Below are 18,698 nucleotides of genomic sequence, written 5' to 3'. Positions count from 1 at the left end.
TGGCCATAACGCATGAAGTGTGAACCTCACCACCACTATTTGCTTCCACCATAGCTTCGAAATTCACTTGATAACCGTGCAGACGTGATTCCCAGCTGCCTCACTATATGCGCCGTGCGCACTGCTCAGGGCCGCTAACTAGACTACCGAATGGCATACAACAATTACAGTACAGCGATCACATCTAATCGTTAAGATTACCACATGAGGTTGTATTTTTCTGCGGTTGCTTGAGGCTTGACTGCAAAATGCTAGTGAAGGATCGTAAAATGATGACGACAATTATCCCTTTGGTACTAAAACCAGAATGAAGCTCTTTTGATTGCCATTTCATCCGGAAGGGCACGCGTGGTCGACAATATTTCTTACCAACGCAATATACTGCATGGTAGTGCGTATGCTCATTGTACACTGCTCAGTGCTCATACTCATGCTCAGACTCACTTGATAAATTCTGTACTGCCTCATATGTGTAGTTTAAGAGCTCCTTGTACACCGTTGATATATGCTAACACGGATCAATCGTCATTCACGTCCTTGTCTGATTAGCTGTTTGATGTGCCGAACAAATGCTGTCATAGCTTTATTGAAGGTTGTACGTCCGTTTTATATTCCCAAAACTGGTATGTCTAGAAAACAACAGTTGTTGTAACCTCGTATACTAATAAAGTTTTGCTAGTATCTTAGCAACCACAATATCATTTAAAGCTATTTATCTATAAGAAGCTTTAAACAATCAGACAGCGTGTGCTTGCAGTCAGCGTACATTCCACCACATGAATGTGGATTGTGGACTATGCGATAAACATAGAGTGAAAGTTTCACAATTGTGTCTTACCTCCCTGGATATTGGCCAATATCATGCATTTGTTCTAGAAAAAACTACGCAGCTGCAAAACGACTTATGCCTGCCAAACCGGATATTAGCAATATAAATATATATTTATATCATCCTTCTTACACGCGATGCCGAAGCGTTTCCGTGATCCTGCGTCACGATGACTTCTTGTTTTCAACATGTCGGATCTCACCGCAGAAAACGAAAGGCGAAATAAGGACTACCAAATAAAAAGCTTGAAGCGTGCTTTTGCGATACCGACAAAACCGCTAATTCGACAAAATCGTAAATAGCTAATTAATATTTAATACATTATATAAAATGCTGCATATTTCACCTGCTTAACAGTACGCTAAATCATCAACGTCTACACATTCTTCCTAATCAGATTCACTCATGCACTCAGAATTCTGAAATATTGCTCCCTTTGTTCATACTAAAATATCTAGACTTGTCCAAATTAATTGCACCGACGACAATCTTGTGTACAACAGACTGGGGAACTTTTAAATATTTCAGGGCCGCAATCGTAGAAATATAATTATAAGCCCTCCTACCTCACAATCAATAACAATCTGTATTTGCGACGCACAATTATAAATACTCCATCGATTAATATTTCATACGGGAAGTAAACATAGGACAGTGTACTGCGTAGATGAGTCCGGCTAGTTTTTGGAATTATATCACTGCATTCCACACCACATGAATGGTATTTCCACGTTGGCTCTATACCTTACCACGAACATGTTGCAATTTCCAAGGATCAATGCTGAAAAGCGCGGTAGCTCTATGGCTGGTTTCGCAGGGAAATACGATGGCTTATGTGGGGGTGCGAAGGCAGTAGTATTGGAAATTACCGCCATGGCCGAACGAATCGCTACGTTGTTTCACATAAACCTAGCTGAATCTATGCGTTTTATTACGTCACAAAACGTACGTAAATCCCAAATAGATAAATACTTTCGTGATGAGTAACAGTCTAGTTCCTGTCAGTAATTTTCGAAACGCAGTACATTACGGGTGACGTTATCCATGGATGATAACAACACGCTGACTTCGGGGACGAGTTCCTTGTACTGTTGCGAACTATCCTTCCGACGAAATTGCGAAATCGCTTTCAATATTCTTCTGGATATATTGGTAAGATGAATTGTTATGTGCTACGGTAAGTCTGACCTACTAAGTCTGACTCCACTCGTAATGCGAATATGTTCGTATACTTGGTCCACACTTATACTAGGGCTCATGCAGAAAGAGACTGAGTAAGATCAGACTTGGACAACTAGATAATTCTAGTTCTCTGATTAGATTAATTAAAGCTAAATGCCTGTAAATCTAATTCTTATCTGATCTGCGTAATATTTCTATGGTATTCTGCTTTCTGACTTCCCTGAAAATGCTACAGAACTGTATAACAGTGCGAAACGAGCCAACCTTGATGTACAAACATTTGTCATTCTCATGCTCATTGGAATGATCTCTGATTTGATACGAACTGAACTTGATTCAATTTTGAAGTATTCGCGAATTCAGCAATTGTAATTATAATCTAATTTGAGAATACCTGTGTATCTATAATTCTAATTCTAGTCGAATTTAGAAAAGCTGAGAGTTCTTTAGTTGCTCATGCAACTCTGCTTACGTTATGCTTGCTTTTTCGAGATACTGTTGATAAAATTACACTTAATATATCTTCCGTCCTTTAGCGCATTGACGTCTTGGACAGTGCTATGACTATAGAAATTGAACATGGAACGGCAACGACCGATTTTGCAGCTTCGTTCCGCTTCGCCGAGGCTGGAGTGGAAAATTGCTTTGCGTTAGCGACTGTAGGATTTCTGGCATCCAAAAGCTATCTTCCCGAGCGCAGAAATTATTGAATCCAGTCTTGATCGAAAGCTACTGTTGCACCGATTCCGAAAATATAAATTTAAATAATGATCAGGCACTGATCCACCTAGAATCTGTCCTCCAAGTCTGAAATTTCGGCATTGTTCGAACAATCGGAGAATCGCAACGGGTCATTGTTATGGCCATTGTGTTGCGGTTACCCGATTGTTCTGAACAATGCCGATATTTCAGTCTTGGAGGACAGATTCTAGGTGGATCAGTGCCTGATCAATATTTTAATTTATATTTTCGGAATCGGTGCAGCAGTAGCTTTCGATCAAGACCAGATTCATTAATTTCTGCGCTCGGGAAAATAGCTTTTGGATTGCCAGAAATCCTACCGTCGCTTTCGCAAAACAATCCTCCACTCCAGCCTCAGCGAAGCGGAACGAAGCTGCAAAATCGGTCGTTGCCGTTCCATGTTTCATTTCTATACTATGACTTTGCGTGGTACGTAATACGTATAGGCTGTTAAGAAAAGTCGACTTCAAATCACTGTAAGTGAAACCCGCTCCCGCATGACTCCTGTAGTCTCCCATTTGACATGTCTCGAAGCTACTGGGAACTCAGAAAATTTTATGAACCCCCGCAGGCCCGCACTCGGATTGCCATAGAAATCGAGTTGAAATATTTATAATTGTCGAATGTGTGTCGCAGATTCTCGGCCTGATGTTGCAATGCTGTTCGGCTGCGTGGTTCTCAATACTCGAGCGGAGATCGTATCATGTGATTACTCAGCTTGGACTGGCTTCGATTTGTTATAAACTACTGTTTTGCATAAGCGCGTGGTTAAGTAGTAGTAAAACAACTGCAGACTCGTGATGCGCACAAGGATTGTTTTGCTACAATGTAGGTATGGGTCTAAAATAGTGGTTCTCAAAAGTATTTAGCTTGCGGACCGATGAAATCTCGAAGCATAGTATGAGTGGCGGTGCGCCCTACAAAATCTACATCTTTTGAACAGCGACAGAGTCAAAATTATGCAATCATGCAGTGGCAAGTAATGGAAATTGCAATTGAATAAGAAATTCGCGGCGGAATTTTTGATTGTATGCAACACGTGTGGTTCCATTGAGGTTTCTGCAAGGCTTAAGTCCTGATAAAACCAGAGGTGATCAAAATAGTCATCGTCGGTACTCAAGAAGTAGCGCTTTACAAGTAAAAAATAAAAAGTAAGTATTCTAGGCCTATAGTTTTGCCTAAAAAATTTAAAACTGTCAAGTAGAAACAGTCTAAGGTCAAAACCATTTCAGGAAGTAGAACAAGTGCGTGGTGCTTGCACTATCAGGTTTAAACTATCAGAGTATGGACGGACTCATCACATGCTGTATATATTCGTGACCATAACATTATCACCAGATCTATGAGAGAGTTTGCTAAATCGGACAACGCAACTAATAAACCGAATGAAAAGCAACCATCGTATTATTTCTATAGATTTCGAGGCCAGGTTGTCTCCCGACTGACATCGCTTGACTATACCGGACAACAGAGACTTGTTCGCAAAATTCGGGACGCAAATGTCCTATCTTTCCTCGTAGGTACGCTACTGGTTACTAGTGCATAACCAAGAGGGAATTTCTTATGATAATACAATCCAGACCCTTCAAAACATGGTAGTTTATTAACTCCACAACACAAGCAAACAAAAAACAATAACAAGAAATAGTAAATGCTAGAACATAATATATTTACATTTTAATCGAAGAAACAAACTTATGTATAGTAAACTAAACGAGGATGCTCACGCGACTCGTGATAATCTTATGGCGAATGGTCCTACAAAATAGTGCTAAATGTTGGCAACATGGTTCGTTTGCGAAACAATCTGATATATCGCGTGGCTAATGTTTGGATTATAGTAGACAGAGTTATGTAACATTATGCGGTTAATATTATAGTTTATTAAACCAACGGATAAGTCATGTTATATGTTATGTTTGCCTCTGTAAAATAACATTTGAGACGCGAAACTGATATGACTGATGGCACATATCCAACTTTTCGTACAACCCGACGATATCAGTGATGTGAATAGGACATTTTCAGGCGCAATGATACGGTATATCATCGATCAAGTTGATTTGAAGTAATAAATGACATGAGTCTTGATAACGAACGGTGAACACTGACAGCAGGTTCTCATCCCTGCACCTTTACGGCCGTAAGACAGATTCGCTTTGATGGTATGAATGTTTTGAATCGTTGGCACGTCAACAAAAAGAACTGTATATATTGAAAACCGGCAAGATAACAGGGCTACTATACGCCTAAGTAGCAACACATGCACGAAATATCAGAAACAAAAAATTATTGATGACGAGATAACTTACGGAAATACGATGCCGAACGGTAAGCGAGAAGGATTGTTATCACCGCGTTGCAGAGAAGTTCCAATCATAAGCACAGCAACCGAGCACAGCCAAGGAATAACTATGTCACCGTACTATCTCGCGGTAAAGGATCGGTATTATCTGCATGAGATAGACCCACGCTTAAATTGCAAAAAATATACGTATTGTCCCGTGCTTGACACGCCGATTCAGAACCGGAAACTATACCGATTACAAATAATGACGTACATAAAAATAGAAAGATTTTCGTGCATAATATGTTACAAAATAACAGGATAAATCGCAACTGCCGCCATTCCAACACGGGGGCCTTTTAGATTACGCAAAGGCAAAAGTATATACGTTGAGTATATTCGTGAATAGACTGCTGCTTGCGAGTGCATAAAAACTGTTGTCTTGGTCTAATTCCGTCTTTATCGTTCCGACAGTCTCGATACAGCCTTTATCAAAAAGTCAGCTCCCATTGCGATACGTGAAAGAACTGACAACGGATAGAATAGGGATATTCAAAACACGAATTTGAAGCAGCGAACCAAACCGGAACAGCCGCGCGACCAACTCTATTCTGTCAACAAATTAGCAAACTTGGACAACTAGATTACTTGTTTAATTCGACAAATGCGAGGGAAATGCCGGTAATCTAATTCTAATCTAGCTTGCAGTTTTGTTGAAAATGCTACAGGATTGTTTTATAGTCCGAAACGGACCACGCATGGTGTATCTACATTTTCCTTTCTCATACCTATGATAATGAACTCTGATTTGATAGGAAATGAACCTGATTTTGTTGTATTTCTTTTTAATTCGTAAATTTAGTCCAATTTCGAAAATCCTAAACTTTTCTACTTATCCAACTATGCAAATCAGGAATAAATGCCATGCTACACGCTGACATTCAGTCATAAGGAGAGTTGGCAATCATAACCTCAAAACCGAGCTTAAACACGCGGTCTTGTTGGCAAAGATCCTGTAAGCTCGCGAAAAAATCCATACACACGACACATAACGCTATGGATTACGTATAGAACGAATGGGACGGAAACACGCAGCAGTTCAGCAGAGTGGAATTTCAACCCACCAAATATCGTACGCACGCCCCGCTGGGCGAGCGTTGCGTATTGCGACTCAGCACGGATCTGCGCATCACGTAGTTAGAGAAGATATTAATTTCGAGGCGGCCAGCGTCAAGATATACAAAAGAGAGAAAGGCGAGAGCATGTTGGACGCGTTCTCTGGCGTCGTAGTTGTCGTGACGCGCGCGTTTACGCTAGCGTTCGCGAGCGATCTCTCGTTTTCATCGTTTGTCTTTTGCTCTCTCTCGCTCTTGCGAGACTTTCGGTGACACCGCCTCCCTTTGCATTTCTCGCGGCCCGGCCGGCTGGTTTCGGGGTTGGTCGAGGTGCGGTTCTTGTGCATGTCTTCGATCAGGATGATTTTGATCTTTTCGATTTCTCGGTTTAGTTCCTCATCGCTTGCGTTGGTGGGTTCGTCTAAGGAGAGAATGAGGCGCTCGTTACGACATGCATGTAGGAACAGACTTGGAAAACTAGATCATAATTCCAGTGTTGTAAATAGACTAATTGTAATGAAATCTAATTTCCGGTATCCTGGAAATGCTACCGAAGAACTATATAGCGCGAAACGAGTCCAGCTTCTGATTCGCAATACGCGCTAACACACCTGTCACGGGATTCTCAATGCCGCCGCTTCCCAGTTCCGCACAATCGTCTTCGTCGTCGCACGGAAAAGCTTCATGGCTCACGAATGGGGAATCCTTTCTCTCCTTGTAAACAGGAGTCCGGAGCAGGATTTCCGCTATCGGATCTTTTCCTTGCAAACGCTTCAGTTCCTAAGCATGGGGCAGCGTTAGTTAAAATCAGAGGGGGCAGTAACGAAGTACTCCTACTTTTTCGGAGTATTCAAGTAGATTTTGCGTGCTTTGTACTGCGTACTCAAGTGGTGATGCCTTCCTTACTTGACAGTTTATCAGACAACATTACTTTACTCTTTGGAATTAGTAAGTAGAATGTAGGTTTACGATGTTTGCATCACTTCATATCATTTTATGACTGAAATACCCCCTGCATCAACACAATTGAACATACTTTTAGAAATTAAACCTATGTAGAGTTTGATTAGTCATTTTGCGTTGGTGTTGAAGATGATCCGTGTTATTCGAAAGCAGGCACCTCAGGATGACTGACAAAAGTATGCAATCTCCGATCAAATTTACCCTCACTTACTTGAGCAGGATGAGCACTTTTCCTATAATTTGTACTTCCACTTGCAGTAGTTTTAACACGTCACGGAAATCGCTACTCGTACTTGCAATTGAGCATAAATTTACGGTTTTACTTCTACTTCTACCCGAGTCCAACCCTTACCACTTTAAGCCCCTCTGACAGGCAAACATATCGTCACTTGAACCTCGGAACAGGAGACTGGATAGTCTTGAAACGCGTCCGAAAAGCGAATCTTACCGCGGTCGTGCGTCGCAGTCCTTCGATGGCTTGGATCACGCGACTTTCCACTTTCAAAACGCGCACCTCCGGGTTATCGACTTGCTTTTCGTATCCGACCGCCGCGACCTCTTTCGTATACTTCCTGGAATGGAAGGAAGCAGAGTTGGACAAGTAGCAAATCTTCAGATATTACAAAGTAGATTCGAATAAGAATTGTAGTTACTGTTGAATAGTAAATTCATATTGAAATAAACCCGAATATTTTCGGTTGACACTCGTCTGGGTCAATCATCAACAGCTAGTAGAGAATTGTAAATGTTCTTTCCAATTTCCGTACAACGTTCTTTCCAATTCTCTACTAGATGCTGACGTGTAACCCTGAAGAGGGTTAAGTGAAAATTATTCGGGTTTACTTCAGTATGATTACATTATTCAATTCTGTACTGAACTTTTGTACCCCCAAGAGTGTCTTCAATTAGATTTCGGTTCATATCAATTCAGAGGTCATTCTCATAAGCACGCAAATGGAAAATGTCTGCACAGCAAGCTTGGATCGTTTTGTACCATACAGTTCTCCTGTAGCTTTTTATGGAAAACCAGAATTTAGATTATAATTAAAATTAGAGCATAGAAACATTTACAATATTCGATTAGAATTATAGATTACCGGTTTTTCACTCTAAATATGCTAAGTAGACAACATGAATGATACAGCGGCCCTAGTCTGCTACGATAGGAACCAACAGTTCACTTACGGTTTGGCAATGTCGTAACCGTCCCAGCAGCTTCCGTCGTCCGACACCTGGATACCGAATCCGGAGTCGTGGGTGCACATGCTATCCGGTAAATACCGGAAGAAATTCATGGTATCGCTCAGCGAAGATATGAACCTAAAGGAATAGCAAGCGGGACTACAGTTACAATAAGGAAAAAATCGTTATTACGATTAATAAAGGTGTGCACACAAGAGATCAATATCAGACTCTGAAAGAAATTGGTATCGGTCTTTAGAGGTAATATAATATCGCCAGTTTTGTGACGTCACAACATGGTAGTAGGGAGTGAGAGTTATACAATCTGCGACTGGGAATATTGATATATTTCTCACAGCTACCAAGTGTCCAGATGTAGCCTGTCTAGTATATTTAATGACCAAGTATACAGCAATGGCTGGCAACGTGGCAAGCTGTTCAACTAAATGCTTTGAAGTTTTGGAAACGGGCCTTAAGCTAGATGCCATATCTTTTGAATATCGGCTGAATATATCGGGGTTATCGGTGCAAGCTATCGGTTTTATCGACATCGGCTCGAAAATCGGTATATGTCGGGCTCCACACAAGATCATCGACAGTGAAAATGGATACACATATGTACAATGCATTGTACAATGTACATGCATTGCACATATAGATTGAAAAAATGAGGTACATACAACATACGCTCCTTTTGAAATCAGCGTGTATTGTCATAGCCACACAGCGCGACTGTCACTACATTATATTACTACTGTGATATCAACATGTTTATGACTCAAAGATTTTTCAGCCGAACCTATTCTAAAAGAGAAAAGTTTCAACGTGCGCGTCTTGAATCAATACCGTGACACGAGTCACATTAACATAGAAAGGGTTCAAGTCGGCAGTTCCACGTCGCCTTTTTCACCTGATCCCATTTCAAAGATACGCATTAAAATCAATGCGCTAAAGTGCTTTCCATTGTGTGTCTATTCTATGTATATACGCGAAGGTCACGGGAAACGCGACGACACGTGAAACAAGGCCAGATCACTTTCACGAATATAGCGCGACCGGTGTCGTGTTTTGCTTGATCTCAACAAGCCGAAAAGCCGGAGCGAGTCAAACTATCTCATAGCAAATGTTAAATGAAAAGCTTCTTGGAGGTAAAGTATACTTCAATATGCAATTATATAATATATTCATATTGAAATGACCCCGAATATTTTCGGCTGACACTCGTCAGAGGTCATCGTCAGCACCTGGTGGATAATTGGAAACGTAAATGGCGGGAGTCAAAAGGATTTACGTCATTCATGAACGAGGGTGTCGCGTTACATTGCCTGTACCTTCTCTAAGATTAACCAAAATACAATTGTATGTATAATGTTCAATGAAGTGATAATATTTACTCAATCTGCCTGACATTTTCGATTTGAGACTGTAATGAAATGCTATTACGGTATCTATAACTGCATGAAAATTTCACCTCAGGTCAGTAACTAAGTACTTCTACTTTTTCAGAGTACTCGAGTAGTTTTAGCTTACCCAAGTGGTTGTGATTTTAGAATACTTCCACTTCTACTTTAACAGATTTCAGTTTTTAAGGAAAACTAGGTCTCGAATATTTTATTTTTTGCGAACTTGGAAATTGCTTCTAATTACTATTTTTGCTTACAAATTGTCGTTATTTTAGACAAAACGAGGCCTGGAACACTTACTTTTTGACTTACTTCTACTTCTACGGGAGTACGAACGATGAATACTTTGACCACCTGTGGTTAATCTACATTTTCATTAGAACGAGATTTGATATTAATATAGCCTAATGATGTATGCTCGTCATATATAAGAATCACTCACTCAACATCATACCCTTGAGCCTAACAAGCGCGGTGAAAGCAAATTCCCAAAGCCCAATTACAATTCAAGCGTCTCGTTGCTGAGAAATGTACGTGACCCAAAGGCAGCAGGAGCCGCTATCAGCCTAATTATTTCATTTCATCACTTGGTTTTCGGCGAACTGGCGAAAGATTCCGTCGGTTCTATATATTCAAGGACTCCGACAGAGTTTTAGTGCAATCTTTTCGCGAGCAAGGAGCACGACATTTGTTTTGCGCGTTGGATTTGGAAGACCGCGTCCTAATGACGGATTTCTATGAGCCGTGCACTGGCAGGCGCACGGCATTGAGGCATGATCACTCAAAAATTGCTAAATAATAAATAAATAACGAATAGATTTCATAGAATAGATTTTATGCACGTTCTAACAAGGTCGGGGGGATTTCGCAGCTGCAAATCCAACCCTCCGTCTACTAAAAATAGGTCGTGATTTCGGTGCAGTTGAAATGATTGAAACCAGCTGAGGTAATTAATACAAACGAATGTCGCAATTACATATTTTTCCAAAGTTTCCAGTACCGTGTAGTGAAGTAAGCCAATATATTCGTACTACATCTTGTTCAGTGTCTCGCTTTTACGTAATGAAGATTCAGAATTATATCGCCCCTAATGCAGTCACGAAGGGTTGTAGTCGGTACGCGGCGGGAATCATTTTTGTACGCGGAAGAATCGAAAATCGAGTCATTTTCCCTTCACCCCCGAGTCAAGTCCGAGTCCCAGTGTTTACTGGTCGGTATCGATTTCAAGTCAGGACCAACTCACTTCTGTGAAACTCTTGGGTGATATCGAAGGCGTCGGGTTCATAATATACTCATTTTTCTCACTTTAACATGTTTATTGAAATAGTTTAAAAAAACAGTTTCTGGGCTTTTTTTCAATCATTGGTCCTGTTATTCGAGCCTTGAATAAGTCATATAGAATGCATCGAGTCGTATGACTTGGTCGGGTCATGCGCAATGACTTGAGTACAAGTCGAGGAGTCAATACACAAATTGACTAGAGTCGAATCGAGTCATTTTCAATTTTGAAGAAAATAAATTCAGTCAAGTCAAAATTGGAAGTACTCCGTTACACACCACCTCTGGAAAATACGCACCTGCAAATTTCATGCAGTCGAAGGCGGGTTTGACTGAATTCCAAGAGTGAACTTGACTATGACTACGTATCCCCTCTATGTGCGTTAAGTATAACCCAAAATATTTATGTACAAGGGCGTGTTTGCACTGCGGTGCAGTTCCAGGTGTTTGGTGTGACGGCGATTAGCAGCAATTTCCAAGTTACGCTTTCACGCGTCACCGAGCGGTTTAGGATTACACGAAACAGACAAAAACTTGTTTTCAAAACGCAGGCGGCCGCATGACGAATGTAAGTTCAAAATAATCGGCACGTCGCAAAAATGGAACGAAACGGGAAATGGAGTCTTGAAAGAAGCGAACTGTGAATTAGGGCCGCTGTCGTAACGGGACGTGTATATACTCGAGATGTCAATTGGGCAGACCAGCCCGTCAATCAAGAGAAGTCATAACGTGATTATCTGCACAAGTAATATAGTTATTCACAACATAAGCAGGTTAACATGAATACTTCGGGCATTAAAAAACAACTAAATGAGATGTTTCGAAGCTATCTTCAGAGTCTTGCGACTAAACCGCGCAGTGATGCGACTATCCGATAAAATCGATCTAAATATATCCGAAAATGTCGAACTCAGAATATGGTACATTGAGGAGGCAGTGCAACTGGAACAGGAACCTACGAGATTTCAGAAGACCTAGTAAAAGTTTGTTAGGATACGCAGGGTCTGCGTTTTCTTTCATGTATCACGCCATTGCGGGGGACGCAGTTGGACAAATCCATTGCGGGCTATAGAGGCGTTGATCTAGATTAGCGGATTTTTTAACCAGGAAAAGGTTTGATCTGGGATCATATTCGATCCGGGATCAGTACCACGAATTACACTGTTACACTACACTACCGACATGCGAAGTTCTTTTGAAACCCGCACTAGTTGCTGACGATTACCCTTGACGAGTGCCAGCAGAAATTATTCGGGTTTATTTCAATATGAATATATTATCCAATTAGATGTTTCGCGAATATTAGCCGTAGTTCAACCAGCACTTTCGATTGCACATTGAGTCACCGTGCTATATGAACCAGCGCGACTGTCTGAAATGTTGGGTGCTTGAAAAGCGAAGGACCTGACAGTAGCATGTTCCTCCACTCAAGTGAGATCAGAGGAAAGAGGTCAGGCCACCGCGCGTTTACAACCGTTTTATCACTGAACCCGATCCGGCGGCCAGAACATTCAGACCCAACGGCGGCGGTCATATCCGCACGCAGGGAAAGCCGCGAGCGTGGGACAACAGATTTTTCACCACCTTTCACCCTTGTCACAGAGTGTTCGGAGTTGATGCTCGAATCACGGCAATGGGTCGGCCGAACAAGTTCCAGGTAGGCAGTGCCTTGTCATTTTAGCGCAATTACACGGTGATATCTTGCTCACAATTCCTTGATAGTGGTTGCAAAACAAAACCATCGCTTCCGAATCATCGCGATGTATGGTAATTCGTTGGCAGATTAGTGACCAGCAATAATCAAGTTTATATTTGCTAATATTGATTTGCTCCATCTCATTTATAATCAGAGGTGGTAAAGAAGTCAGCGTTGCTAGTCAAGTATAACTAGAAATAGCGATTTCTGGGACCTGCTAAAACTACGTCCAGATAATGAAGGGAATGAGAACTATACTCTGGTAAGTTAGAGTCACCATATTTTGAGATAATATGTGCAAGTTACAAAAGACCAGAAACGGGTATTGACTTATACGGGAAATACTATTGGGTTGACTAAAAAAGGTCATTCATCAAAATAGACAGCCGAAAGACCCTCTTCCTCTCCTAAGCAAAATTGGTTGGCGTTGCCTTTTTTATCCTTTAGTCGACTTTGCCGTCACTATGCCGTCGAAATCCAGATTTCGTGTCAATTATGGACATGGTATTTTGTAGTTGTCCGCGTTTGTTCGTGTACGTGTTTAGTTGTCCGTGCCTGACTCTCAGGCGATCCATACGTACGTCCGCGACCCAACACTGCGGTATTTACATCGTAGCCATAACTTCGTAATCCCCGCGAGGGCGTAACGTTTTCCTTTCTTTACGCAGTGTTGCATTGCAGCGGAATGCGATGTATACACAAAAGCGCAGCTGGGCTAATTTCAAACAGGAGTCTAAATCCCAATATTATTTTGCCGCAAAGAAAAACACATCCTCATTCGGCACCCAAACGTATCAAATTCGAGACACAAAATAGCACTTGCTGCGTTATCGCATTTTCAACTGGAATCACACCGTGATGTCGTAAATGAGGAGGCCGATATGTTTTGGAGGTCATGCATTTTTGCGAGCATGACCAGGTGAAGTCATATGCGAGGAATTGGTGCATACAATCCAGTAATTGTGTATCATGTATCAGAGAATACAGTTAAGGTCATTTACCGGGAGCCATATTAGAATCATCGATGTTCAAGTCTCACACTAATGCATAACATGCATAGATTACATTCAAACTACCGTTGTTGTTGTTGTTGTTTAGTATATATAGTGTGTCGACATCGACGGCCATTTTACCCCAGGCCAAGAAACCGACTTGAAGCAGACCCCATTTTTGTTTTATGCTGTAGTAACGCATCGCTAATGCGGATCGGATGGGTAGAGCCTAGATATTCTTCCAATAATGAATTATCTCCAAACCATTGATGATAACGAATCTGGCCAACGCAGCACCGAAGTACCATCTACATCTGGAATTAACATTTCAATATACACGTTCATTTTGAAAAAAGGTCGGCAAGACCTACTCCCTCTATCCTTATCAACGATATCAGTCGGACACAGTTGGAAGGCTTCATGAATTACGTTACCATTGGATTACATCACACTGTGCAATCTCCTCCTATGAACATGATATCACAACATTGAAAATTTAAAATCGAAATATCTCGAAAACCCGATGTGCCAGAAAAAAACAACGCCATATTCGGAACCGGGTTCAAAAAGTCTTCAACAATCACATACCGCATCTGCGTTTAAAACTTGCTGTTGACCAGAATAATCAATTTAACATGTTTTTCAAACTTTGGCTAGTGTCCGATAGCAATATACCACTCTGCACACTTTACTGTGTCGTAAGATAAATTTGTAATGTCAACGTGAAAAATCAGTACTGAAATCGAGCTATTCATTATTTGGATAGGCTTTTGGAAGTACAGAACTTCAATATGGCAACAAAATATAGCCATTATTCATATTGCTTGTAGCTATATAAATATATTTGTAGAATTTCATGAATTACTGGTCTTTGTTGTTTTCATTCTTATTGACAAATAACGATATGCAATACACCGTTACAATTGAATAGTATATCATCTAAAAATAGTAGCCTACAATGAGCTTAAGCGACCTCTTCTCCCCGGTTATACGAAATTTCATGCCGCTGACGTCATATTAGGTGATACGATTGTTGAAATTTATTGTTTTTTCCCATTCTCTACTATTGCCCACGATTACCCCTGACGAGTGTCAGCCGAAAATATCCGGGATTATTTCAATATGGAATATGGAGATACTAATCAATTTTGTGTTGAAGTTCTGTACCTGCAAGAAGCTCTTCAAATACAACATATTCACCTGATGACTCGCTTGTGCAGTTGATTCCCCTGTCTCTTCTCGGGGATGGAAGAAGGTATCCTGGCGATGCTTCGCAGCACTTCGTGGGGCGGCCGCACCGAACGCTGGTGCTCCGAGATCGGGTCGACAGGCGCGCTGTCCAAACCCATGAAGGCCTTCTGTAGCGAAAGGCAGATATATACATTCCAGCCATAGACTTGGACTAATTAGAGCGAAAATGTTGATTATCTATAATTCTAATCTAATGTGAAATATTTTTTTGCTTTCATTTTAATTCAAATCTACTTTCTGGTTTTCCTGAAAACGCTACAGCAGAACTGTATAGTGCGAAACGAGTCAAGCTTGCTGTACAGAGATTTTACAATCTCATGCTTCTAAGAATGAACTATAATTAGATATGATATGAACTGAGCCCGATGCAGTTTTCGCGAATTCAGTAATTCTAATCTAATTTGGAAAAAGAATGTGGAGCTATAATTCTAATTCTAATCTGAATTTGGAAAAAACTGTATGGTTATAATTCTAATAATCTATTTAAAAAAGCAGAACATTTTCTGGCTGTCCAATAGGGCTGTTCAAAAATAACTTTTTTTTCCCGGATTCCAGCCATTCACTGATTAAATTGTCAGGTTACCCTAAAAAACGCTGCACACCAAATTTGGTTCAATTCTAGCAAGTATAGGACTCCGCAGATCCAATTAAAATTTTTAATTTATTATGAAAAATTGAAAAAAAAAAATTTCAAATTTTTCTGCCAACCCCATGAAATTGTTGAGCTGTCTTCAAAGACGTTGCAAAACAAATTTGAGTCAATTTCGACCAGTAGAAGCGGAGTTACGTGAGTTTTTCGATGATAATCCTCGGATTATCCTTGATTGATGGATAATCCGCGATTTATCAACGAAAAACTCACATAACTCCGCTGTGTATGACCAGATTTCCACCGTACGCAGCGACAGGATTCGGCGAAGGCGCGACTCTCGTATACAGTGCAGTTTCAAAGTGGACTGCACGCTGTGCGGCGATTCGCAGACTGAAAACATACCTGCGTGACGTCATAGACACTCGCTTGCCTCGGCTTGTTTTTGTGTTTGCGTCGTCCGCCCCGTTTCTGCGTGGCCCGGAAAGGTAACCTGCTGTCCCCCTCGATGCTTCTCCTGCCCGGTTCGGCGTCGTTGCCTATTGCAAATGAAGTCAATCTGATCAGCATCAGTTTGGTAATATTTTTGTCATTTCAAAACACGACAAGACTGCGATACCATGAAAAAATAGGAAGGTATCGAAACGACATGGAGCAGTCTTTAAAATCAGACAGCCACCTGGGCTTAGGCGATGTAAATAAGAGGCATGCGCACTGGATGGAATAAATAAGGGATAACATGAAACGGCTAGTGATGAAAATGAATGACGCATGTATCGATAGGCGAGGTTGATATATCAGATCGAGGTCCGGTAATATTGAGGGCGGACTAGTATTAATTCAATGTGATGCAGATGCAAGCATATCCCCAAACTACTTTCTATTACTCAGAATCCGGAGTGTAAAAAATAGCATTGTCTATAGAAACTGTACACCTAGAAATATAAGTATAGTCAAAAACATCACCAATCGTGTAAGAAGTGGGGGTAAATCATAGGCTAAAGCTTTCGGACTTGCCGAAGTTTTAGTAGCATAAAGAAAGGAATATATCGTGAACCCGAGCGACCGTACGGTGTCGCCAGTACACTGGTAGGTTGCACTGATGATAACAGGTCAACGAATGGGTAAACACTAACAATCAGCCTTCATGACCAATTGATCAGTACACACTGTATTCGGATAAGAGGATATGTAGCACTAGCGTTCCCTGAGCCAGTCTCAGGGGTTCCCTTGAGGTCAAGAAACACACTCAATCCATACATATGATTTTTGATGACACGCCCGTCTTGGCCATCACTGGTTTCAGGTAATATAGATCAGTGCTCTTCAACCGGGGTTGTCGTACACCCTAGGGCAGGGGTGGGCAACATACGGCCCGCGGGCCGGATCCGGCCCGCGAAGGGATTTTGTCCGGCCCGCGGACAGTTTTACGTCTTACATGATAATGTGGCCCGCCGGCCCCAGTCTTCCGAGATTCCCCACTACTTGCTCACATACATTTTAGTGATTGTATGTTTTTACGCATATGTATGTACAGCGAGCGAGGGTGGAGCTTACGCGTAAGTTCGTCGAAGCGAGAAGACTTGCATTATCGGTATTTACGATGTACTGAACCCTAATGTCATTTGTGATAATAATGGTGTTTGTCGACGACAATGGTCAATTGGTCATTTACACCAGGCCGATATTTCTTATTTTTGATTCCGTAACCGCCGACTTGTAGCACGGCGCACACTTCTAGGCTTTTGTAAGACACCGATTATGCCAGGTGTCGCCAACTGAAAACGGGTCGCGGGCCAATATCAAATTTCAAGGCCGCGGCCCGCATGAATTCAATATCGAGATAGACAGGCCGCACAGTTTAACGACCACGCCATCTCGTCACCTACTTAACCCTTATGCATTGATATCTTGGGGTAAATTTGGGGTACCGGGCTTATTGAACGCCTTGAAATCTTAATGATGGATTGCACCGTGTGTTGATTGATCAGAGAGAAGCAGACATGGTGGTACCTGTATGACAGGGGTGGCCAACCTGCGGCCGTAGAAGCAAATTTGTGCGGCCGTGGACACGTAATTCAATTAGTAGGTGTTGGTGGCCGTCGACGTATAATTTGAATTTACGAATTGACTCCCGATTTCTTGAAAGATTTTTATTATTCTTGAAAGATTCTTCGCGCAGAGCGCGATTCAATGCGACTTTATTTTTCGATTTTAATATAGTTGCGCACTTTACAATCAGAGCCCCACAGTACAGTTGCGAACAGATGCGCCACATATAGAAATACCAACTCGGAATCGTGCTCTCCTCACTATATCGACAATCCTGACGGGAGGTCAAGACATGCAAAGAACAGCATGCAAGAAAGTGACTAATAATAATTGGAATGCCCTGACCGACCCTCCACCAACTCTACCGGTGAATCTAATCACATGGGATGAGAAATAATATGTAGAACTACTAATTTTAATGACGAAATTCATGAATGAATCTGAAAAAATTTTCGCGCTTGGCGCGACAATGAACAGCCTGCATTATTTAATAGATTAGTACGGAGTTCGCCGGAAATGGACAATTGGACATAGACACTTTAACATGAGTATTTGGCGTCCTGCTAGTTCATTACGACTATTCCCTGGAATGCGGCCGTAGGCTACATGAGTAGTCGAAATGCGGCCGTGACTGGCAAAAAGATTGGTCACCCCTGCTGTATGACAGTGCTGTTCTCAAATCCACATTGTCTTCGTCATTATTGGCGGGAAATGGCTTTGAAGTTGCATTGCTGTCGTTAAAATACATTCAATAAATACGATTTATTCCAGGTATACGTGGATAAATGGGCGAATAATGTATCGATTCAGCAATCCGGCCCGCCAAGTACTTAATTTTCCTATATCCGGCCCGCCGACTTGGAGAAGTTGCCCGCCCCTGCCCTAGGGTGTACCAGAATTTGCAAAGGGTGTACCACTCAGATGGGGTGTACAGGGGTGTACCAGATCCGAATTACAATGAGCCGACGGCTAGCTATCACAAAGACAGGTTTATGGGTCTGTACCGGTTGATGCACAGGTTAATGAGCAATATGGTACAATGTTATCTCAACTGTAATACTGTACACCGCTCGATTGTGATGTCATAAGCAAATATTTCTCCTATTCATTTAGCCGTCGGCAATAGACCAATGGTTCC

The 18,698-nt window shown here is 41.5% G+C and overlaps 1 protein-coding gene and 1 long non-coding RNA gene across 4 annotated transcripts in view; one reads left to right on the top strand and one right to left on the bottom strand.

Moving 5' to 3' along the window:
- Window positions 1-1,584: 1,584 nt before the first annotated feature.
- On the top strand, window positions 1,585-4,601 carry LOC145456068 (uncharacterized). 2 transcript variants are annotated; one of them, XR_013920489.1, is made up of 3 exons: window positions 1,725-1,981; window positions 3,389-3,584; window positions 3,696-4,601. It is a non-coding gene; the product is annotated as an uncharacterized LOC145456068 (long non-coding RNA). The 2 variants fall into 2 exon arrangements; XR_013920488.1 differs by lacking the exon at window positions 3,696-4,601 and having other exon boundaries at window positions 1,585-1,981; window positions 3,389-3,565.
- LOC145456067 (glypican-5-like) overlaps window positions 4,337-18,698 on the bottom strand; it is a 54,023-nt gene continuing 39,661 nt past the window's right edge. Inside the window, exons 8-13 of one of the 2 annotated variants that reach the window (XM_080334098.1) lie at window positions 15,914-16,047; window positions 14,869-15,026; window positions 8,303-8,437; window positions 7,566-7,689; window positions 6,766-6,934; window positions 4,337-6,575 (exon numbers count right to left, since the gene is read on the bottom strand). In XM_080334098.1, coding sequence (XP_080190224.1) covers window positions 6,229-6,575; window positions 6,766-6,934; window positions 7,566-7,689; window positions 8,303-8,437; window positions 14,869-15,026; window positions 15,914-16,047 — 1,067 coding nt within the window. In that variant the 3' untranslated portion in view covers window positions 4,337-6,228. The remainder of the gene's footprint in view (window positions 6,576-6,765; window positions 6,935-7,565; window positions 7,690-8,302; window positions 8,438-14,868; window positions 15,027-15,913; window positions 16,048-18,698) is intronic. The other variant, XM_080334099.1, reaches the window with a different exon arrangement.

The sequence above is a fragment of the Botryllus schlosseri genome, chromosome 14 (genome assembly GCF_051294905.1).
Source record: "Botryllus schlosseri isolate E-star chromosome 14, Bs_hap1, whole genome shotgun sequence".
Lineage (NCBI taxonomy): Eukaryota > Metazoa > Chordata > Ascidiacea > Stolidobranchia > Styelidae > Botryllus > Botryllus schlosseri.
This window is presented reverse-complemented; position numbering and strand designations above follow the sequence as displayed.